At 30.9% G+C, this 24,026-nt stretch overlaps 2 protein-coding genes across 3 annotated transcripts; one reads left to right on the top strand and one right to left on the bottom strand.

The window, feature by feature from the left end:
* The first annotated feature begins 2,010 nt into the window (after positions 1–2,010).
* On the top strand, positions 2,011–7,681 carry LOC109806497 (mucin). Of its 2 annotated transcripts, none has more exons than XM_020368919.3 (5): positions 2,011–2,256; positions 3,169–3,345; positions 3,911–4,814; positions 6,378–6,547; positions 7,236–7,681. In XM_020368919.3, exons 2-5 carry the CDS (start codon positions 3,253–3,255, stop codon positions 7,434–7,436), a joined length of 1,368 nt encoding a protein of 455 aa, XP_020224508.2. In that variant the 5' UTR covers positions 2,011–2,256; positions 3,169–3,252; the 3' UTR covers positions 7,437–7,681. The 2 variants fall into 2 exon arrangements, with proteins under 2 accessions (XP_020224508.2, XP_020224507.2); XM_020368918.3 differs by having other exon boundaries at positions 2,012–2,256; positions 3,911–4,952.
* Positions 7,682–7,848: 167 nt separating this feature from the next.
* Positions 7,849–11,502, bottom strand: TBL31 (trichome birefringence-like protein (DUF828)). The gene is made up of 5 exons (XM_020369143.3): positions 10,944–11,502; positions 9,843–10,014; positions 9,000–9,199; positions 8,749–8,895; positions 7,849–8,419 (listed from the first exon to the last, which is right to left on the bottom strand). Exons 1-5 carry the CDS (start codon positions 11,360–11,362, stop codon positions 8,065–8,067), a joined length of 1,293 nt encoding a protein of 430 aa, XP_020224732.1. The 5' UTR covers positions 11,363–11,502; the 3' UTR covers positions 7,849–8,064.
* Between the last annotated feature and the right edge of the window lie 12,524 nt (positions 11,503–24,026).

The raw sequence follows: 24,026 nt of genomic DNA, 5'->3' as shown, positions 1-24,026 counted from the left end.
ATTATTTATTATATATCTAAAATATAATTTAGATATTCCAACATAATATTTATTTATATACATATTTTATTTTAAAATATAATTTATATGTTTTAAAATATAATTTATATGTTTTAATATATAAATTATATTAAAAATTGTATAAATAGATATTATAAGCATATAATTTATATATTTAGATGTATGATAAATAATTTATACTATAATATAAGATTATTTTTATTTATTGATAATTTATTTTAAAAATATTAAAATTTAGCTTAAAAATATTTTTGATAAATAGAAGTTTAATTAAATAAGAAATTAAAAAATTTTAAAATAATTTTGTTAAAGAAAAATCTTATAATATCCCGGAAGATAATCGCTCATCTATAATATATTGAAGTTGATTGCTAATCAATATCAGTACCATATTTATTTTTTTATTACTTTTATCATTTATTTTATTTTTAAATAAAATATACAAAGACACAAAATATATATATATATATATATATATATATATATATATATATATATATTATGTTAGTTATTATAGGGGACAAATTCATATTAAAGAGGGGAAAATCTCCACCGACTTTTTTGATATTTAATGTTAATATATGAGAAGGGTTATAATAATACTGGTGCAACTTTTATTAAGTATTACACCGCATAATAATTTTATATTAATTGTGAATTTTGTAAATTCAACTGTTAGATTGAAAGTTTTTTATTATCAGATTATATATATAAAATTTTATATTAATCTAAGATGATTTGATACTTCATCCTTATAAAATAAAATTGACGTAATATATACATTTTAAAATATACTAAAATATGAACACTTTGATTACTTTTAAGTTCTTGTTCAATTTTAACTAAATTTGATATATACATATAAAGTGATATAAACTTTCAATCTAATATGATTGAATTTACAAAATTCATATTTAATATAAAATTATTAAGCGGTATAATACTTAGTAAAAGTTACACCGGTGTAATTATAACCCTCCTCTCTCTCTATATATATTATAATATGTTTTCACTTTTCATGTTTAAAATTAAGTGTTTTCACTCTTTACTGAATTTTTATTTTGTAAGAATTGATCAAGTTAATATATTAATTTTTTGAACTATTCTTTTATAACATACATAATACTCCGTTTATCTCATAATTAGTGTTGTGTTTAAAGAAATAATAAGTTTCAAAATAATTATTATATTAAATTTTTAATATAGTACTAATTATTATTATTTATTTATACCTTTTATAATATTCTTCATAGAGTGACTATTGTATAGCATTATTTATAATAAAGAAGACTGATTATAAAATTTCTTGGTTTGTGTAAAACATCTCAGAACAATACTCATTATAAGATGAAGAGAATACTAATTATAATTAAATTAAGTTAGTAACAAGATTATTAAGAAGTGATGGATGACCTAAACCTATATTATACTATTTTTAAAAAAGAAAAATGTCAACTTTAATATGGATATAAATAGTTAAATAATCGTTTAATTAGAGAAATATTTTTGAAAATATTGAAAATAAAAAAATATTTAATAATTTTATAATAAAAAATCTCATAAAAAATAATTTAATATTTTTTATATATTTTAAAAATATAAAATTATATATTTAATATTATAAATTTTTATATGAACATTACTCCCGTTATTTAAAACTTCTACATGAATCACTCATTATTATAATATATTTATGGTAAGTTATTATAAGATTATGATAATAATAAAAAGCAACCATAATTAGAAAATTCATAAAAGTTAATAAACTAATTAACATTTTATGTAAAATAAAACTCATTTAAGGTTTATATTATGAATTAAAAATAGAGAAAATTAAAAAAATACAGGAAAGAAGAAGATAAAAATGGTGAAGCTAAATTGCTGTTTGCTAATGATATTTGTCTAGTAAAATATTTTGTTACCATATAATAGTATTATTGATAATCGTAACCGAAATTGGTTTGTAATTTAAAAAACAAAAAAATCACATTAGAGTGAGTGAGGGTTGCTTTCGCACTTAAACCCTCCGATTCTTCTCCTCATCCTCAAACTCAGAACAGCCCTTCTCTGCCTCTCAGCTGCGCTTGCCCAGTCACCGGCTATGTGCGTTGCCGGTCGCTGATCATCGTTTCTTCGTTTGCTCCTTATCTCATAATTCACCACAATTGGATTCTATGATCACAATTCACGACCCATATATCGGTTCTAAGTAAAAATTGATCACGGCCTTTCTGGGTGCGTTAAAGTTTTCATCTTTCGCTCACCCTTTTCGTTTTTGTTGTCAATCAGTGCTCTGCATATTTTGATCACTTTTGTGTGACATAGTAAGAACATATGCATCATGCATGTACTGAACATTTTAGAACTTATTTGTTTATTAGGCCTTTTGTTTAGTTTTTTTTTTCTTAAAAAAAGTGTTTTTTTTTTAATAAAGTAAGCATTTTTTTTTTATACTTTTTATTTATTTGTTTGTGTTTGTCTTGTGTGTTTTAAGAAAAAAAAAATCAGAAGTTAAGAAACAACTCTTATTTGCATTTTAAAAAAATCACTTTTTTGGAGACTCGCTTTTTAAACTCTTCTCTGGTTCTGATGGTTCCATTATCATAATATAGTGATAGAGGGAGTTGGGTATTCCATGGATTATTGTTGTTATTATTTTTCCATAAGTATGTAATTTGCAGACCAGTGTAACCGGGCTTGATTTTCTGTTGCTAGATTAACGACTGCTAGTATGGAGGATGGGCTTATGTTAGTAACTTCTGAATCAAACAATGTTTGATTGAAGTAGTATGGAATGTTTATATGCTAGAATAAGCCACAAAAGTTTGTATGGAAATTTGAAATTCAATGGAATTGTGTTGGTACATGCTTAATTGGCTTTATAATGTAAGAGTTGGGGTTTTTTTATTGCTAGGTGAAAGGATTGCGGGAATTGACTTTATAGGAGAAACTTGTGGTGCTTGTTATGCACTTATTTTCACTGAATTTTTGAAGTGTTGGATTGATTTTGTTTTTCTTTATGATGCACCATCTTGTATGTATATTATCCTGTAAAGACAGTTTGTTTGGCTAATACCTTTTTTTTTTGTGTGTGTGTATAACTGTTTGTTTATTAAGTTTGAGATCTTTCTTCCGCTGTTGTTACAGCTTTATCTAGGATTGAAATGCCATTTTGATGAACCTGAGGATTTGGAGCTGTAGTCCCGGCACTGGTAGTGTTACAAGTTCATCATGGATTTGAATTTTCAAAATATAAACTGGGTGGGGAATATTTATCAGAAGTTTGAAGCAGTGTGCCAGGAGGTGGATGATATTGTAAGCCAGGTACTATTTCATTATTGCTTTTCTATTTTTCTTTTTGTTTTGGTTCCCTTCTTACCTTTGCTTTACTTTGTATTTGGAATCTCAAAAATAGATTTTTTTTTTTTTAATTTCATTCAAAATTTGGAACCTTGTTTTGAGCAATATTAATTTAAGAATTCAATTCATTTTAGAGTTTGTTTGGTTACAAACTTAGAAATGCTATTAAGAGCTTCTTTACAGAAAAATACTCTTTATTTTTAGTAAAGAAATTCTCAAAAGTACTTCTAATTTTTATCAAATCAGACTCTTACAAATAATTGTGTTGTTATATTTGAGGATTTGTAAAGTGTAATCTATCAATTGTATAGGATTTTCAAGTGATTGCCTTTCAGTTTCTATATAATTAAAGGATTTCAAACCTTGGGTGGTTTAAAGAACCTCCGGTTGCTGAACTTTTCATTCCAGTATTCCACTTGTTGCTTTGATCTATGCTCAGTTTCTTTTACTGGTATATTTCATGTTTGAGGTTGGCTACATTACGATCTTTAAGTATTGTTTTTATTTCCTCTTTATTGGTTGGATTCAGGATGCAGTTAAATATCTTGAGAATCATGTCCAGAATGTTGGAGACAATGTTAAAAAGTTCTATTCTGGAGTTGTAAATGATCTACTTCCTTTTCCTACCTTGGCCGGTTCAAAATATGAATCTCATTCAGTAGATTTGACAAATAACACTGGCTTTTCAGCTCCTGGTCATAAAGATAATAATAATAAAAGGGACGAGGAAAATCCCATCAATAATTTTATTAAGCCGTTACAGAATTCTAATGCAATTGATATTAATAATAATCAGCAAGCTGGTGTTCCTATCAAGCAAAACCTTGTAAATGAAGTTAGTGTTGAAACTTGCTATGATTCCCCGGAGGTGGGAGACTCTTATATAACTCAAGAAGAGGTTGGTGATGATTCAAGTGAAACTTCTGGGGCTGATAAGAAAGAAAACTTGCATACAAGCATTGAAGAGGTTGCTGTTGAGCCTGTGCCTAAACACATGGACTTGATATCTGTTAGAGAGAAAGGATCTCTTGAATTCCCTATACATAGTGAATCTAATTCTGATTCTTTGGACAGTGGATGTGAAGTTTTGATCAGAACAAAGGATAACGTAGATGTGAATGCAGGACAAAATTCATGTTTGATTGTTGAGGAAATTGCTATGAATTCATCCACCTCCCAATTGTCAAGTTCCCAGTCTCTTGATGAGGAAGAATCTATTAAAGTCTCCTTGTTCAGTGAATCGTCCGATGTTGTTTACGAGGCTACACATTGTATATTGGATGAAGTTTCACCTAATGATTCTGTTTCATGTGAGAGTCCTGTCACAAAGACAGAACCTTTATGCTTCAAAAGTACCTTAGCTTCTGACAGTCTATATTCAAAACCACTACGAAGCTACTCCTTTGAAATTGAATGTTGCCAAAACAATTCAGGTGATGCTAGTCTCTGTATTTCAGATAGTTCTGTGGTTCATTTATGTTGTGAATCTTCCCCCCATGTAGCTGGAAATGTCATGGAATCCCTGGATGGCTTTGGTTTCTCTGGCTACTGTCAATCTATGGGATCAGATGGTTGGTATCTTAAAATTTTTATTTATGTCAACTTTTTCTTTCATTTTTTAGATAAACTATGTGGTTTTAAATAGGGCGATACTTGCAAGGTCAATGAATCAATCTTTGGGTAATTCATCTAGAATCTGGCATGATAGATATGTTCTGTTCAAGGCAGGGTTATCATATACTTATCAGATCTAGTCATATTAAATGATTGTGTAAAATATTACTCCCTCTGATCTTTATTAAAAGGCACAATTTATAAAAAAAAAATTTGGTATTTTTTATAGGGCATTTTACAATTTCTATAAAGCATTAATTTTATTTTTCATCTTTTGTCCCTATTAAAGATTGTTTGTACATGTTTCTTATTTTTGAATAATGGGAAGAGAGTATGAGAAATAAATGTTCTTTCTCTTACCTCTTGAGTATATGTGTTTCTTTGTTGAATAATGAGAAGAGAATATGAGAAATAAATGTTCTTTCTTTCGCCTCTTGAGTTATTGCATTGTCATTTATTGGCATTGGTGCATGAGCTTTGATATGAAGTGATATCTTTACCTCTCCTATGACAATTTAATGATAAGAAAGCAAAGTAAAATTCGTACATCATGATTTTGATTTATAAAACCAATAAATTAACTAACATAACTACTTATATTAGATTATTAGTTTGTGTAATCCTGTTGTAGTTTGTAAGTGTCTTATAATAAGTGAATAGGGGGGAGTTTATTGATTAAAAAAATTTGAACTCTTGATAAAATATTAAGAAAAAATAGCTAGATTTTTCACTATATGGGTTTTTAGCTTTCTGGTATGCTGCATGCACAACTGTGGGAAACTTGGTGTTTTTGCTATAGTCTGATGGTGGAGAGTGGAGTAGCAAATAGGTTTTATTAATTTCCGGTTACCATTATTTTGTTGGAGTTGATATTCTCACTTTTGGATTAATTGGTTATGGTAGTTAGGTTTTAGGTTCAGATGTTTGTCAATTGCCTACAGTCTTGATTCATGGAAAGAGTATATTATTGTCAAAATTGCATTACTAGAAATTGTATTTCTGCAATCCAGATCACAAAATCACTTCAGTAAAACGGAAGCTCTTACTTTTTAACAAGTGAAATGTTTTCAAGAATATGTTTGCTTAAAGTTGTTTTTTCCCTGATGTTCTCCCCGTTTTTGATATGGTCATGTCTATCTTAATCATGCCCAAATACATTATGTGGATATGCATGCATATTTACCAGTTTCATTAGTGTTTTGTCAATATTTTATTTTTGGGTAAATTCAAATAAAAGGAGGTAAAATACGTAAGATCGTGTACAAGAGGAGAGAAAAATAAAAATAAGAACATAAATTTTACTTTGGATGTTATAATTAATGATTTTAAATGTTTCATGGAAGTGTATTATCACCTATCTAATCTGGCTTTTTCTTGTTCAGATAAATCACTGGCCAGTTCTATTGAATCCATTTTGGAAGACATTCAGTTGAATGATGATCCGAAGCTTGAGGAAAGCTGTGATCTGAAGCTTGAGCAAAGCTGTGTATTTGTGGATGATAGTGAACTCTATGCAGTCTCCTCTAGAGCCCAAAAGCTTAGATCATACAAGGTACTCTTCTTGTCCTCTTTAATTTTGCATTTCAATGGGTAAACCTATTAGACAACTCGATATTTTTGTATTTTTATGCGTTTATGCATAGAACTATAACAATTTTGTAGATTCCATCTAACACCACTGCTACTATATAAGAGTTGTAGTTATTTTTCACTGCAGAAGAAAATGTAGTTGCTTTGATATATCTCCCTTGATTCCATGTGTTTTTTTTTATCGGTTAATACATTATTCAGTCCTTAAATTTTTTAGCATTTTTTAATTAAGTTCCTAAATTAATTTTTTTTTTGTAATTAGGTCCTTCATTTTTTTTGTATTTTTGAAATTTAATCCCTAGGGTTAGAATTTTGCTTCCGATTCATCAAACTTCAAAAAATATTCTTTATACATGTAGATGATGATACGACATAATAATCTAATATGGTTGTCCAAGTATGTGAATAACAAGAATATTTTATAAAATTTCACAGATTGTAAATGAATTTCTAACTACATGAATTATTTTTTTAGTTTACGAACTTAATTGAAAATTTTCAAAAAAGTTTAGGGACTTAATGATGTATTAAACCTTTTTTACAAAAGGGTAGAAGGAGGAAGCAAAGTTCTTTCTTTAGAAAACAAGTTATGCTTCTAGGAAAATTAAGAAATATTGCATGTACCATTATTATCTTCTTTCTTGCAACAGAAAAGAATCAAGGATGCATTTGCTTCAAAGAAGAGGTTAGCAAAGGAGTATGAACAGCTAGCGATATGGTATGGAGACACTGATATTGAACCCAGTCAAGGTTCTTCACAAATTTTATTGCCTTTTGGCTCCAGAAAGTATATGGACTCAAAGAATTTGCAAGTGCAGCAAGCTTCTGAAACTGAGTGGGAGCTGCTGTAAATACAATTAGGCTGCATGTACATAATGATGGACCAATAGATTTGGCTCTCTTATTTTTACCAATGTACATGTTGGAGGTGGCAGTACTTGCTGAAAATTACATTGTTTAGGTTTCCATGAAGAACACGCCAATAATAAATTATTTGGGTCATGATTGTCAATAACGCATTGGTTCTTTGAAAAGTGTGTGTGTGTGTTTTTTTTTTATTTATTAAAATTATATATATATATATATTCTTTCTCAAGCTGAAAGATGTTATCCTTGGAATCTAATTGCTATCTACTTCATATTTATAGTTAATTAATCTTGGCATAATAGTTGCAAGGCTTTTGCCAGGACATGGGGAGTTGACCTGGTATTTCCAAATCGATTCCTGCAATGTTAAATAATGTTTGACCATTTAAAGTTACATTTTGCAAGCACAAGATAGTCCTTGATCATTAGTTTTGTTGGATTATGTCCATGGGCCAAAAAAAATAGTTAGTTAGTCTATTTCTGTTTGAGTTACAAAAAGTGATGGATTCTAAATGAAATATAATGATGCACTGATGAAAAGTATGAGTGCCCCCCAACCCCACCCCAATTTGGGAGATGCTTATGCTTTTTCTCATGGTTTCTTTGCCCACTTCATGAGAAGTTTTGGTAATTCTTGAACAGATATGCGTATAAGATTTCATTCCATGCATCAGGGACTCCAGGTAGGCACCAGTGAATGCAATCAGCAAAATCTCTTGGGTTGGCTCTCTGTTCTTTTGTCAAGAGCTTGCCTTTTCTCTCCCCATAAACTGATGTGTGAGCATCTTTTCTGTACTCGGATAATTGTGTGATGTTCAAAAGGGTGACATCTATTTTCAGTACTTGTAGTGCATCATGTAATATCTTCATAATCTCAAGATTTGAGCCTGTACCCCAGTATGGACCTTGGATTGGGTGTGACTCATTGAAACAGTTTTCATTGCTGCCAGGTTTCCATTCCCAGCTCCTGAAGAATGAAAATCAGTTGTCGGTTATGGGAATGGTCAAGATACAATTAAAGGAAACCGAGCTTGAATGAGCTAGCTATATTTGCTTTAATAACTGTTTGTTGTTTGTCATCCATTTTTCCATTTAATTTTCCACTCCAAACAACTCTTACACTGTTAAATGATTTTATAATGTTACTATAAATGAAAAATTTATTGACCATGTTTTTTGAATTGATTGACCGCATAAACTTGTATACATTGATGACAAACCTATTAAACTCGATCAAAACATGATAAAATAAACTGCTCTAAGATTTTTGCAGAGAAAAGAAATGTGATAACTCACCACAGATGTGTAGGAGACATACTCATGAAAAACACCTTCTGAGTCAGCGGTTTTATGTTAGATTCTAACCAATTTGCCCATGTTTCCAAAGCCAATTTATAAGCTGTGGTAACATTATATTCTTTGACTTGGTGTGGCGATCCATATCTGAAACAAAAGAGAAAATGTTTCAAACCAATTCAATACAATGAAACTATGCTATGAAGTATGAAGTATGAACATTCAACTACATTCAGCATTTGAATACTCACGTAGCATTGATCAAAGGTTTGTGCATCCACCAAACATAACTCTCGAACACCAAAAAGTCCACTCCTTTCCAATGTTTGCCATGGTTATCTATGGAGTCTAGTCTGACCATTCGTTTATGTACCGTGTGATTTGTTGCATGATCTGAAATGGATTCCACAATGAATGGAGCCCAATAGTACTCAATCGATGCATTGAACTCCTAGAAAAACAAAGCTACAGAAAATCTTAGAAATTTTGACTTTACGAGAGTGAAAACCTCAAATTCAATTTTGAAAAAATTAGGATTAGACATATTAATTCATGATAATATACAAAAATTGCATGTTGATCCTTAAAACTTATGAATGTTGGCCACTTGGCCATATTAGACCATGTTTTTTTATTAGCAAGAAAGATTACAACCATAATATGAGAATCGAATTTAAGATTTCATACATCTATCTATCATAAACCTTTTATGAGAAAATATTAAAGTGATATTAAACAACTTAACAATGATTGTAAAAAATAAATCAACTTTGTTTTACATACGTCTTAACATTCTATTAATTTTTGAATTCTTTCTCTAAATATTTAGCAAAGTTGCATACTCAAAACTTGAATTCAAGACTACTATTTAAGTTAGAACAATTCTTACTAGTTGATTCATGTGATAAGATTTTTTTTTTTTTTTTTTTACTTTTTTAATAATTGATATGTATATTATAAAAATTCTTGGGAACGAATTTTGGGATTTGCTCCCATTTCACCATTAAGCAATTTTTCAAAAGCTATGTAAGATATAATGAAGTAGTATGTCTAAGCTTGGTGTTTAAATAGATGAGAGGCGTGTATTGACATACCTCAATTTTGAAGATCTTCATTGGAGGAATTCTTTGGAGGGATTTCTTTCCTTCAGGAATTACTGATTGTATCAGACAGATCATAGACTCAAATTGGCCTCTTTGTAACGAGTCTCCAATAAACATCATTCTCTTGTCCCTCAACATGTGCAACAACTTCAAAGCGTCAAATCTGAATTCAAGAAGAACAGAACAGTCTCACTATTCCATGTCACTAAAAATCAAGGAAATTTTTCAGATCCATGTAGAATCCTATTCAAGTGAATCAAAAGATTTTAACCATAACGCCCTGTTTATTTGATTACTCTAGAAACATGCAATAGCTTTATCTATATGCTTTTTTTGAACAACTAGAAGGGAGAAGAAAAATAATTTTAAAAAATTTGTTGGCTAAATAAAACTTGATTGTATGTTTTGAGAAACTGTTTTGTTTACACATATAATTTGCAAAACACTAATTTTTTTTTTTTTTTTACTTTGTTTCCTGTATTTAAAGAGTTTAATTTCTGTATAACGTTAAATAAACTTACACTCTCAATCAATCATAAATCATGATTGATATAACTTTGAAATTATTTATTGTAAAAATCAACAAACTTATCATATATAACAATTTGTGATTAGATAATAGTATTACTCTTTATGCGTCTATTTGTTTAAAAAAAAAAGGTTCTTCTAAAAGCATTTTTTTAATAAATAAACATTTTTTTTTTTAATTTTTTGATGTGTTTGTCTAAATTTCTTTTCTTTAAAATAAATAATTTTCTACTTTTTTATTCCTATTTCTTCCTTAAAGAATTGATTTTTTTAAAAAAACTTGTTTAAGAATACTTATTTTTAAGTTTAAGTAGATACACTCATTACCAGATGTTGTTAACACAATTGATGCAGTACTTATGTTCTTTAAGTAAAGATTTGAGTTTGATCCCTAATTTAAACATGAAGTCAAAACTAAAAAAGTACTCTACCCTTTATAGTGAACTGATTCAGCAAAAGAAAGTTATGTTTCTTAATTATAAAAATAACCTTTTTTTTATTCTTTCAATGCATATATTATTTACTCGTAATCATATGCAAAAACAGTAAACAAAACTTGCTTACCTGGGGAGGTTGCATCCATTAGGCTGCCACCTCCAATTCTTGTAGAAAGAATCAAGTCTCCCATTCTTGTGGCAAGTGGTTTGCTTAACCAAGTAAGGGCAACTCTCTTCTTCATAAAGAGGATAGGACACATTGTCCCAAACCCATGTCCCTTCAAACACATTGCAATCTTCCCCAATGCGATCCTCTGGCAAAACCACAACTGGTAATCCACTTCTTCCACCATAGGGCATGCCATAGAGCCTCAAAACAAGGCTATGGTGGATCTTCAAACTATCTAGGACCAACCTTGCACTTCCTAGGATTAGAATTGAATACAACACAATTGGGAAGAGGGATTGGATCCTGCGATCAATCAATGACATGGGGTGGTTGAAGGAATTGAAAACTGCTAGTGTTTTAACTTTTGTTACCAACATTTTCAATCCCTCGAGTGCATGGTTTCGTAGTTTGCTTGGGTTTTAAGCACTTTTATAAAGCACCCTTTGCAACAAACGGTTGGTGGGATCGAAGTTTAGGTGCTGAAAATATTGAGATTGAAGGAACATACACACTTGGGTGTTTTCAAATGTCAAATGTGTGTCAAACAAGGTTACTTTCGCTCTCCTATTCACAAAAACGTATAGAAATTTCTTCAATGTCAATAGGATAATTAAATATACTGTAACACCCATATTATTAAATTATAGATTTTTTTTGTTAGTTTCTTTATCTTCTTTGCCTAAGCTCATCACTTTGAAGATGGTCAACAATTTCTTCCCCATATGTTTTCCAATTATTTGATTAATTTGAACAGTGATGCAACATGAAAATATGCAACGAAATATTTAACTAATTGAGCAATAGTTTGAAAATTAAGATACTTCTCTCTTTGTCCTTGTACCGGATGGCCGACTAGGCCGAAAACATTAGTAAGACCGACCGGACCGAATCAACCCAGTGCAACTGACCTGGCCGACCCGGTCGTATTGGGGTCGGCCAACTTGGCCAGTTAGTTTCTCATACTCGAGGACACGGAGTTAAGTCAGGTGAATTATGACAAGATTAATTTACTTAATACACCGGTTTATCCTCCTAATTTTCCGGGGCTCATTCCCTAATCATGGCCCAACAACAACTAGTATAAAAAAACCTTCAACGAGGTACGTAATTGTAACGACCCGGCTGACCACTACACTCACAACTATAACACATCGGAAACACTAGACAGATTAGAACAGGTATATAGATATAGGATCTAGAATATAAATATATACAATTGTCCCGAGTCCGACTAGAGTTAGGACGTGCAATACAAGAATTACATCAAAAGCCACTATGCCAAGTGACTAAAACAAACAAAGCATCAAAAGGAGTTAGCTCCACTTGCCAGCTATAGATACACCACCTATCCCTGCTCTGCTCCCATACATAGTATGATCATTGCAGTCCAACCACATGGAAAACAACAAAAGGGTAAGCTAACATAAAAAGAAACCACATATAGGAAGATTTAAGTAATAAGAACAACTACAATTTATCAACACTTCATCAATATGCATCCCGTCAATCCTTACAGCATAATTCATCCATAAGCATACAATGCGTCGTCACGCATATCAACTCGGAGATCTCCTACAACAACTCAGCCTTTCGGCCTACAACAACTCAGTCTTTCGGCCTATAACAACTCAGCCTTTCGGCCTACAACAACTCAGCCAACATACAACACAACACAACACATCATTTTACAACACATCAACACATCTTACAACAATATTCATCTAATACAGCCCAACATCATCAACATCATTATCTATTAGTCACCACATCATATTCATCTATTTCAAATCAACTTATCATCAAATAATCATTAACCATCAAATATTAAAATCTCACCTCCGCGCCCGGCGCACTCGTGGTTGCGCCCAGCGCAGTGCAACCCGAGGGCACCAGGGGACCAACGCGCCCAGCGCAAGCATGTCCGCGCCCGGCGAAACTCATCCAGAGAGCCCAAGGCTCTCACGCGCCTGACACAATAACCAATTGCGCCTAGCGCATGCCAGGCAGAGCCTTCAAGGAGTCTCACACGCCCGGCATGCCCAAACCCGCGCCTAGCGCGAGGAAGGCAGAGACCTCCCTTGGTCTCGCGCCCAGCGCAATTTGAATTGCGCCGGCGCCTCCCATGGCGGAGACTCCAAGGAGTCCCCGCGCCAAGCGCAGCCAAAATCGCGCTCAGCGCCATGCTAGAAGCCCAAAAACAAGTCACGACTGACATCGCGCCCAGCGTGGGCCATCCAGAGGCTAACACTTTCAAGCCCGCCCGGGGCACACATCTTTGCGCCCGACTAGCTTGCCTAAATGCTGCCTTCAGATGGCCACGCGTCCGGCGCGAAGAACTGCGCCCAGCGCGAGTTCAGCAGCAAACCTCATATTTTTGAAAACTCTTCAAGAATCTGCAGAAAAATCAGCAAAACTCCACATGCAATCAGTTCAAATTATTACATTTCCATCCAGGAGCCCAAAAATACTACCTTTTTCAACATGCAACAACAAATCAAGGATTTCCCCAAATTTTCTCAAAAACCCCGAAACCCCCAAAAACAAGTTCTCTTTCAACACAGCCACGAATCAACCATCAATAAGCATCTAATGAGTTTCTAGAACTCATCCACAGCCAAAAACAGCGACAAAAGAAAGAAAATTACTAGCTTCCCTTACCTCAGGCCAAAGATCCGAGCTTCGGGATAGGGAGGATGAAGAAGAAGATTGAAGGAAGCTTGAACAAAATGAGAAAGGAGGAATAAGAGATCCGCAACACAACAGCTAAAAAATTGATTACTCCGCACAATCTGTAATATTCTAAATTTGTAATACAACATTATTAATATTATATATATATATAAATATTCTTAAAATAATACTTCTTTTAAATTTCAATTACCTTATTTAAAATAAATAAAATGGTTGTATTATTATTTTTAGAATTAGTTATAATTCATATTTTTAATAATATTTTAAATATATATATATAAATACATATATATCCAATGATATTATAGATAATTATAATATTATAATTACATAACAAACTATTTAATATAATTACATATATATTAAATAAATAATTGAATTAATTAGTATAAATAAATAGTGTTTTATTCTATAAAATTTTATGTTCAGTAAGATTAATAAATATATATATATATATATATATATGTGTGTGTGTGTGCTAACTAATTACATTATAAATATTGTCCATGAGAAATAACTTATTATAAATTTACATGATGTTATAGACACATAAAATAAAATGGTTCAGTGGTTTCACTCATTGTGCTTAAGGACTTTAAGTGGTAAAACTCCTCCTATAAATAGTAGTGCTGCAATAGTTCGCAGTAACGGAAACAAAAAGAAAAACACAGCATACGAGTGATAAATCTGAAACAAATAGTTCGCAGTAACGGAAACGAAGAAAAAAAAACACAGCATACGAGTGATAAATCTACAATTTTAAGGTAAGGGGGAGGAGAACTTTGTTCCTTTAAAATTTTATTTACTACTATGTTATTTATTTATGTTATTTTCTTGCTACATTTATCTAGTGAGGTGTCCCTAACCTCATTTATTTGCTTAACCTATGTTTATTTTTATCTATAATAATTGTTAAGGTGTTCATATTTTATATTGTATAATTATTTTATAATAATTATCATTGTCATTTAATTAATTGGTGCTCTTAATATATTTTATTTACGCATATATTATTTAATTAAAGTTTAAATAATGATAAATTCTCAAATTTATTTAGCGTGATTATTTTTATGATTGATTTAATTTTGTCTTTGACTCATTTTAAAGATTAATATTATTCTATGGCCATAGAAGATAAAGTTTGAATTATTTGTAGTTGGAGGTTTGACCTTGGGGATTTAAATGAGTAATTATTCATGGTAAAATATTCTGTTGACATTTGGTTGATACTACAATAATGCTCATTTATCCTGACTAGTCACTATTAAAATGATTCAAATTTTATTATTTAATTTTTATCTTATTATATATAATCTTGTTCTTTATTTAATTAAATATATTTATTTAATAAGTGTTCTCACTCCTTATTTCTTGTTTGTGAAAAATTTAATATATTATAATAGATGGACTTGCCAATCCTTCCTGGCCCTTTTACTACCGTTATCACTGCAGTCTTCCCATGCACTAGTTGGGTTGTGGACGCAACTGCCAACGCGGTGACATTTCAAGGAATAGGATTGTCGTCTTTTTATTTTTCACCAACACAGCAACATCCCGTAGTTATAGATGACCAGATAGTTGTTACTTTTTATCTTCCTCCAACCAACCATGTCAACCCTATAGTAAACTTATATCAACCGGATATGTAAATATAGTATATATAGTATAGGTAATAGGTAGATTATAAGAATGTACGTTATTGTAAATATTTTTTTGATATGATGCAAATATAAAAAGCTATATGTAAGGTAAGTACTCTCATAATACTAAAATGAGATGTATCGGAATATTGAAAATAATAATGTAAAATTTGAGTGGTTTAGATTTCTGTATATATTTTTACAAAAATCTTAGGATAAGTGGATGTAAGTTTAATACTTTTCTTTTACTTACTTACTTGTGGTTTCAATCCAAAACAATATATAAATAAATAAAATTAAGGTTAAATTTTTTTTTTTATATTTTAGACGTTACACAATCACCTTGTACAGCCAAAGAAAGATCAAAAGGGAAGGAGTGAGCAAGAGAGTGAAAAGGGAAAATGGGTGAGAGTTGGGAGGGAAGGAGGTGTATACCAGCTACGGGTCTCACAGTAACTAACTTGAACTATCGCATTTATTACGCCGATCATTTACTTGAGCGTTGGAGTGTCTTTGTAGGCACCTCCCTTTCTTCGGACTACCTAGAGCGAAACGAGAAGACCTAAACCCAAAACCCAGACCGCGACGACTCGAATAAGAAGGTGTGTCTCCTAATGTAGAAAGAGTCATGCAGATTAACATGTAATGGACCATTAGCCAAATTTTAATAGTATAATAGTATATACTGCCAGATCCCATATTTTTTTTGCCAAGGTATCTGTGAAGTGAGGAAGTACTCGTTATGCCACATATAGCTGAAATTCTATCACGCTTAATGCTTAGCACTATGCACACTTTTACTTAGAGTTTGGTTGGTGTAGAATGAAGGGAGGAATTTTTATAAAAAGGAAAATTGTCTGATTCAATTTTTAGAAAGATAGGAGAAGAAAATAGAGGGGAGCAAAACTCTTCCAAGGAGAAAGGATTGTTATATCATCCGAGATAGACTCCAAATCATCCTCCGAAACATTAAAATATTGATATCTTTTAATAAATTTATTATAAAATAATTATTTAATGTAATATTTTATAATTTAAATTAATTTTTAATGATTTTTGGGACATTGTTTCGGACGATCTATCATTTTTCTATCTAAAATATCATTACTTTTGATTTTAATTTAAAAGCTATAAAAATACAAAATTAAATTGATTTTTAAAATTTTTCTTCTCCTCTTATAAACTAGACAAGAAAAGAACTATATTTCCTCTTCCCTATCCTCTCATTGCTAAATTTATCAAACATTTCTGACTTTTTATCATTATGAGATAGTTTGACAAACTAATTATCAAAGTAGGGCTATTTTAAAATAATTTCACACTTTAGAGTAGTTAACATGGGTGTCATTAGTCAATTCAATGACATTCCTGTCATGTGTTTTTTTTACTAGGTTGCAATTTTCCATCTTGCAAACCACTATAGGCAATAAAAACACCAATAATGTAGGTTATAATGACTTCTACCATGACATCACATCATGTTACAACCTATTAAAATATATTTTTTTAAAAGTTGCTAAAAATACTAGCAAAACTTTTTTTTTAATACTTGAGGGCTAGATAAATTTTATTTTATATCATGATATTAACAAAAATATCTACTTCTACATTGCTATTATTCAAACTTGAGATATTAAAATTTAACTAATTATAATATTAATTAGATCAATAATTGGTTTGATGTTTAATATTTTGATATTAATTTATTATTTTTTTTCTCCTAAATATCACTTAGGCTACTATGACACAATATTGTGTCACAACACCGGCACACTTTTTGTTAATTTTTAATTATTTAAATTTATTATTTAAAAATAACAATTTTGTTAAAACAATTATAATTTCTGTTTAAATTTTGATATTACAATTTCTTTAAAAAAATTATATAATTTCAGTTGCAATTTATAAGTGTTATATTTAATTTATCTAATATAATTATTTATGTTACAATTAAAAGTATAATAAAATGTTATCTAAATCAATATATAAAAAGTATCTTTGTTAGTGTTCCTTTTTCAAAGACAACGATACTATATTGCATTCTATTTATTCCTACCAATATATATTTAAGGAAAATATGTATATAAAAAGAATAACTACACTTTTGAAAACAATAACTCTCTTAAAAAGTATTTGTATTTGAATTCAATTACAAAAGAAAAATAATTATCTAATTATTTTAATATTTAAATTTTTCACATAGACACAAAGTGTCTTTTTCTCTACTAATTTATATAATAACAATAATTATTAGTATACTTTAATTTATGTTTTATGTATAATTTATACTATATAAATGGGATATTTTTTTGATTTTCATATTTTTTTTGATATTTATATTCTTTTATTATATATTAACTTTTTTCCACTATCATATCTTTTAAGGATAAAATAGAAAAAAAAATATCCATACAAAAAATTAATTGTTCACTCTATTAGTAATAATTATCCACTTATTTTGTAACCACCTCTATTATTTCTAATTTCAAACAAAATTTACAAAGTCATAAAATCCCTCTTTTCCACTCATTCATATAATAAAAATATTTCTGTTAAAATTTGGAGTTTAAAAAAATTTCCTTTACATTTTTAAATTGAGTAGTATAAATATATTATATATTGAATAATAGTTAATGTATAGTTAAAAAAAATGACATAAAATTTAAATTATTACTAATAAACCGTAAAATAAAAATATCTATATTATTATATATAAAGAGATGCTTCCCTTTATTTTTCACATTTTATATATATTTTTACTTTTTTTTATGATATATTAATTTTTTTTCACCATCATATCTTTGAAAGATAAAATAGAAGAAGAAAATATGCATAAAAAAATAATTGTTCACTCTCTTGGTAACTAGTAGGAGAAAGAGACACCTCTCTATATTTATTTTTAAGAAAATAGTTGTAGAAAAAATATCCATTATAATATATAACCATATAAATTAGTATGTGAGTGGTTTTATATTTTTATTTTTATTAAGGAGAGTGAATAGTTCTAAAAAAAGTGTTTCTATTTAGGAATAAAAATATCTACTTAAAAATGAAAACTAAAAAAAGTATTTTATTTTGTAATCACCTCTATTATTTTTATTTTCAAACAAAATTTATAGAATCATAAAGTGTCTCTTTTTCACTAGTTTATATAATAGAAATACTTCTGTCAAAATTAGGAGTTTAAAAATTCGTTTACATTTTTAAATTGAGCAGTATAAATATATTATATCTTGAATAATAATTAACTTATAGTTAAAAAATGACATAAAATTTAAATTATAGCTTATAAACTGGAAATTAAAAATATGAATTTGAAGTATAAAAAAAAAGTGTAATAAATAATTTATTGGAATATAAATTAAAAATATGTTATTTTATATAAATGGGAACATGTGATAATCATCCTCGATTTGCTAAACATCGAAACACTTTTAGTCCTTAATTTTAACTACTAAAAAAAATAATAGTTCACAATGAAGTCATAAGGCATTTAAATTATAGGGTTAAATATATTTTTAATTTTTTAAATTTAGGGTAAATTTGTTTTTTATCTTTCAAAATTAAAATTATTGTTTTAGTTATTATAATTTTTTAAAAATTTTGTTTTAGTATCTCATATCACCAATAACATATCTTAAAGTGACAAATTAAGATAATTATGTAGTTTAGTTGTGTTTAATGTGATATTTTCACTAACAAGAATATTAGTAATTAGTTTTTATGCGATAGTAATTGACAAATTTCTTAATAAAATTTAAGTATAATGACTAAAATAAGAAAATTTCAAATTATAGAAACTAAAAAAATTAGTTTTAAATTTGAGAAACTAAAAATAAATTTATTTTAAATTTAAGGGATTAAAAACATATTTAAGCCTAAATTATATGACAAAGTGTAACAGTCTGATTTTCACAGATTGTTTGAGGGCCCAAAGGCCCAATAGAGGTGATTTAGTAGCCCAGAACGGGTCGTTCCTAAATTGGAATGGGCCGTTCCAAAATACAAAAGTTGTCTACAAATTTCAGATGGGAACCGGGCATTCCAAATCACCAAAAATGTCTATAACCCTAATTGAGAACGGGTCATTCTAGATATGGTCGTTATGGGTTAAATGTAACCCTAGAACGGGTCGTTCTGGTTTGAGAACGGGTCGTTCTGGTCTGAGAACGGGACGTTCTGGTTGTGAATTTTACACATGCCATCAGAGTCCAGAACGGGCCATTCCGGATTTGAAACGGGTCGTTCTGGCGACGCCTGATGCCTATAAATAGAGAGTTCTGGCACTCCCAAAAGGCACACCTCTCATTTTCTAATTTCTTTTCTTCTGCTCTCTCTTCTTTCCCTCTACTTTCTGCTTCAGACCGAGGGGAACCTGTGACACCCTCTACTCCATTATTAATATACAACAAATGTAATAACAATAAAATTTTTCTTTTCTTCTTTTTGGGTAATTAAAATCTTTCATAGTTTAATAACATCTTTCATGTATAAAATAATTGTTTCCAATATTATAAGGTAGAAGATTCACATTCGTAACTCATAAATCATAACTCCAGTGTAGAAATTATAAAAGAAAAGAGGTTAAGACTTTCAATACAATTTATTGGAAAACAAAAAATCATATATATACAAATAAAGGAAATATAAATTAACTCCAGTAAAGGTGGCAGTGCCTCCTAGTTAGGAATTAATTTATAACTTTAAAATCATATAATAAAATAGTATAACAAAGATGTACATTTTGATCTTTCCTCAAGAACGTTCAAAATTACATAAGAAGAGAAAACTAAAGCTTTTAAAACAATAACACCCCAAAAACAAGCCTAGCTATGCCCGATGTCACATCCTATCAGAGCATGCCCCACTGAAGCCTTTAAGCCTCATCACCAACATCCCCATGATGTTGATCATCTGCAACATAATTTAAAACATATACAAAAACAACAAGGGAGTGAGAAACATCTCACTCAGTTTCAGGTGAAGAATAAAGGTTAGATAGCACCCACACACACACAACAAATATAAGTCACATGTAAACAATACACATACATCATCAATATTACAAATACATTCATTTATCATGCAATGATGTCATGGACTCATCTCATAAATGCATGCATGTGGCGCCATAAGGAAGTTTCACATATCATCACTGGTGACCCTAAGGCACACCTGCACAACTGTCGGTGACCCTAAGGTACACCTGGTTAGCATATCATCAACTGTCGGTGACCCTAAAGTACACCTGGTTAGCATATCATCAACTGTCGGTGACCCTAAAGTACACCTGGTTAGCATATCATCAACTGTCGGTGACCCTAAGGTACACCTTGTTAGCATCAACTGTCGGTGACCCTAAAGTACACCTGGTTAGCATATCATCAACTGTCGGTGACCCTAAGGTACACCTGGTTACATCACTGGTGACCCTAAGGTACACCTTGTTGGCAAGTTACATCACTGGTATGCGGCCTCAGCGGTACACCTGGAATAAGATATGCATATTATGCATGTCATACATTCATTATTTCATGAACTCAACATTTAACTTATTACAGAATTTCATTTAGTACATCATGTCCTCATTTGTCATAGTCTCATAATCATAGTTTGTCTCAATAGTCAATTCTTAGGTCTCATGTCATTTGTCCATATTTCACATGGTCATGTCATCAATACTCCTCATAAGGTCCGCATAGGTATTCACAGAGATTCAGAGAGCATTCTTATTCATATTAAAACTCATGTATTATTAACATTAATTTCATATTCATTTATTACTTCAACAAAGAAAAAGGTAGAATAAATAGAAAATCAGACAGAACAACGGCACTTTCAACAAAAACAAAGTAGAATAAATAGAAAATCGGACAGAACAACGGCACCTTCAACAAAAAGCAAAGTAGAGTAAATAAAAATTTAGACAGAACAACGGCACCTTCAACAAAAAGCAAAGTAGAGTAAATAGAAATTAAACAGAATAATGACAAAGGATTGGGGGCCAATCCGACAAACAACTATCCAACAATTATCCCCATACCCCTGAGCGAGGTTCTCAGTCCCCCCCTTACCTGGATAGGCGGAGTTGGAACTTGGGCAGGGTCTCCTCCTCTGGATCCCCTTTTCTTCCCTCTCTTTCTTTCTTTCTTTCTCTCTCTCTCTCTCTCTCTCTCTCTCTCTCTCTCTCTCCTCTTTCTCTCTCTAAGATTACCACTTCTTGCTCAATATAAATTTTTCACCCCCCCTTGGCCCTATTTATAGGCCTCCTGGCGCAACCGGAACGGCCGTACTGATTTCGGAACGGCCCGTTCCGGATCCTTCAAACGTGGGCAAATTTCTCAACTGGAACGGCCCGTTCCAAAACCGGAACGGCCCGTTCTCAAAAAGCAGAACGGCCCGTTCTGAAACCAGAACGGCCCGTTCTCAATCTCAGCAGAACGGCCCGTTCTCCCTCTGGAACGGCCCGTTCTCCTTGTTGGAACGGCCCGTTCTGGGCCCGTTCCCAACCTAAAATTTTAGCTTATTTTAAATGCTCAGAACGGCCCGTTCCACTTTCGGAACAGCCCGTTCCGAGTTACTCAAATGCCCCTAATACCTTTATAAAATTACGAAAATGCCATCAATAATTACGAAAATGCCATTACTAATAAAAATATCCTTTTAAGGAAATTGGGGTGTTACAATTCTCCCCTCCTTTTAGAAATTTCGTCCCCGAAATTTACCTGAAAACAAAAATAGATAAGTTTCTCGCGTCTTGCTTTCTAACTCCCATGTAGCACTTTCTTCAAAATTTCCTTATTGATGTACAACTCTATCAATCTCTCCAAGAAATGTCTAATGTTAATAAGTTCAAGGTGAGCAGACCTGGTAAGCTTATCCATTAATCCAAATAAGATCAAATTTCTTAAGAATATCATACATAACTACAACTAAATCCATAGATACAGAATCTTATTTTCAAATTAGAACGTCTAAAGGTTGTATTAAATCTGAAAGTTTTTGGTGTTCTACCTTAGCTTTCTAACATACTAAGCAAGCATACACAATTTCCTCCACTTCCTCCGTCATCTTAGGCCACCAAAACATCTTCTTAAGATATTGATACATCTTAGTAACTCCTAGATGAATACTAAGACTGCTCTTATGACCTTCTTCCAAGATTGCTCTCTTAAGTTCTGGCACATTTGGAATATACAACCCATCCTTAAATCTCAACACTCCATCCACTCCAATTCTAAACTTACTTTCTACACCTTGATTCAACTTCTCTACTTCTCTTTAGACCATCATGTTTCCGCTGCGCCACTCTGATACATTTCAGTAACTCTTAAATAAATGCTAAAAATATTCTTATGTCCTTTCTCTAAGATCATCTTCCTTAATTTTGGGTTTACTAGGCACATAGATTATATCCTTGTATCCCGAAACACCATCAACTTCCACTTGTAAAAGGCTATTTATATTCCTACCAATCTTTTTCACCTGGGTCACTAAGAAAGAATCTAACTCCTGAGTCTTCTAATCTCATTATTAATCCTTTCAACATATTCAATTCAATGTTCCTAAGGGTGAGCTCACACATCATGCTTAAGTTTCTAATCTACTCAATCAAACTCAACCCTTATATCATCAAAATGATAGATAAATGCTCATCCTACTCAGGACATTTGTCACCATATTAGTTTAACTTGTATAATCTTCTCCAATGATTAGGCACCTAATTGTAAGTTCACTATGTACTCATACTCGGTCTTCAAGTCTTACCACTTTATTTATACTCCAAGAAAACTCTTATTCATTACCTTGTCCTATAATCTCATACCTGGCCACCAAAATGAATCGACTAATATACTTATTCAATATCCTTTGAATAATCCATTCGTTAATCGAGTCATACATAGTCCCTTACTACTAGGAGTAATTTCACAAATCAAACTTAAATTCCTAACTTGAGCCAAAAGATATATCTCTTTGACCATAAAGAAAGATAAATATAGATATTTCCTATTCAAAGCATCGACTGCTATAGGTTTACCCAGATAACAACTAAGATTAAAATCTTAATCCTTACAATTTCCAACTATCTCTTCTATCTCATATTCAATTCCTTCGGATCAAACAGATATTTAAGATCCTTATAATCACTAAATATCTCAATAATGTTTCTAAAATCTCAAGCGTAACTATTACAACTTCTAATTCAAGGTAATTTCTCTCATGAATTTTCCATTTCCTAGATGCTTAAAAGCATAAGTTACTACCTTTGCATCAATAATCCACCCAAACCTGTCTTCAAAGTCATCACTATATCCCACATAAGACTTACTAGAGTCAGGTAATATTATCACTAGTCAATCTTGCCATAAGAGTTAGAACTACTCTTATACTTACTATCTCACATAAAGACAATACCCCTCATAGTGAATGTAGTCAAGGGCAATGCTATCCTAGAAATTCTTTCAATAAATCTCCTATAGTAAGCCTCATAAAACTTTTATTCTCGCTAACTTGCTTAGATATCTCTCTGCTTAAACATAACTTCTACCTAAGACAGATTCATGTTCACCTTAACTGAAATTTTACAGGGACTAGAAAACTTAACATACAACCGTCTTGGATATATCTTCACCTTCAACTACAATATGATCATATCACATCCTAAGATCAATATCACTAACCATACAACATTCACCATTTGATCCCTAAG

This window comes from Cajanus cajan, chromosome 8 (assembly GCF_000230855.2).
Source record: "Cajanus cajan strain Asha chromosome 8, NIPB_CcT2T_4, whole genome shotgun sequence".
Taxonomy (NCBI): domain Eukaryota; kingdom Viridiplantae; phylum Streptophyta; class Magnoliopsida; order Fabales; family Fabaceae; genus Cajanus; species Cajanus cajan.
Note: the sequence above shows the minus strand (reverse complement) of the source record. Positions and strands in the feature narration are given on the sequence as shown.

Excerpts from the sequence above, each read along its gene's own strand:
- LOC109806497 (XM_020368918.3), top strand. The coding sequence starts at position 3,253 with ATGGATTTGAATTTTCAAAATATAAACTGGGTGGGGAATATTTATCAG. Across the intron at positions 3,346-3,910 it reads TGGATGATATTGTAAGCCAG|GATGCAGTTAAATATCTTGA; the intron begins GTACTATTTCAT and ends GGTTGGATTCAG. Across the intron at positions 4,953-6,377 it reads TCAATCTATGGGATCAGATG|ATAAATCACTGGCCAGTTCT; the intron begins GTTGGTATCTTA and ends TTTCTTGTTCAG.
- TBL31 (XM_020369143.3), bottom strand. The coding sequence starts at position 11,362 with ATGTTGGTAACAAAAGTTAAAACACTAGCAGTTTTCAATTCCTTCAAC. Across the intron at positions 9,200-9,842 it reads TGAAGATCTTCAAAATTGAG|GAGTTCAATGCATCGATTGA; the intron begins GTATGTCAATAC and ends TTGTTTTTCTAG. Across the intron at positions 8,420-8,748 it reads ATGTCTCCTACACATCTGTG|GAGCTGGGAATGGAAACCTG; the intron begins GTGAGTTATCAC and ends TTCATTCTTCAG.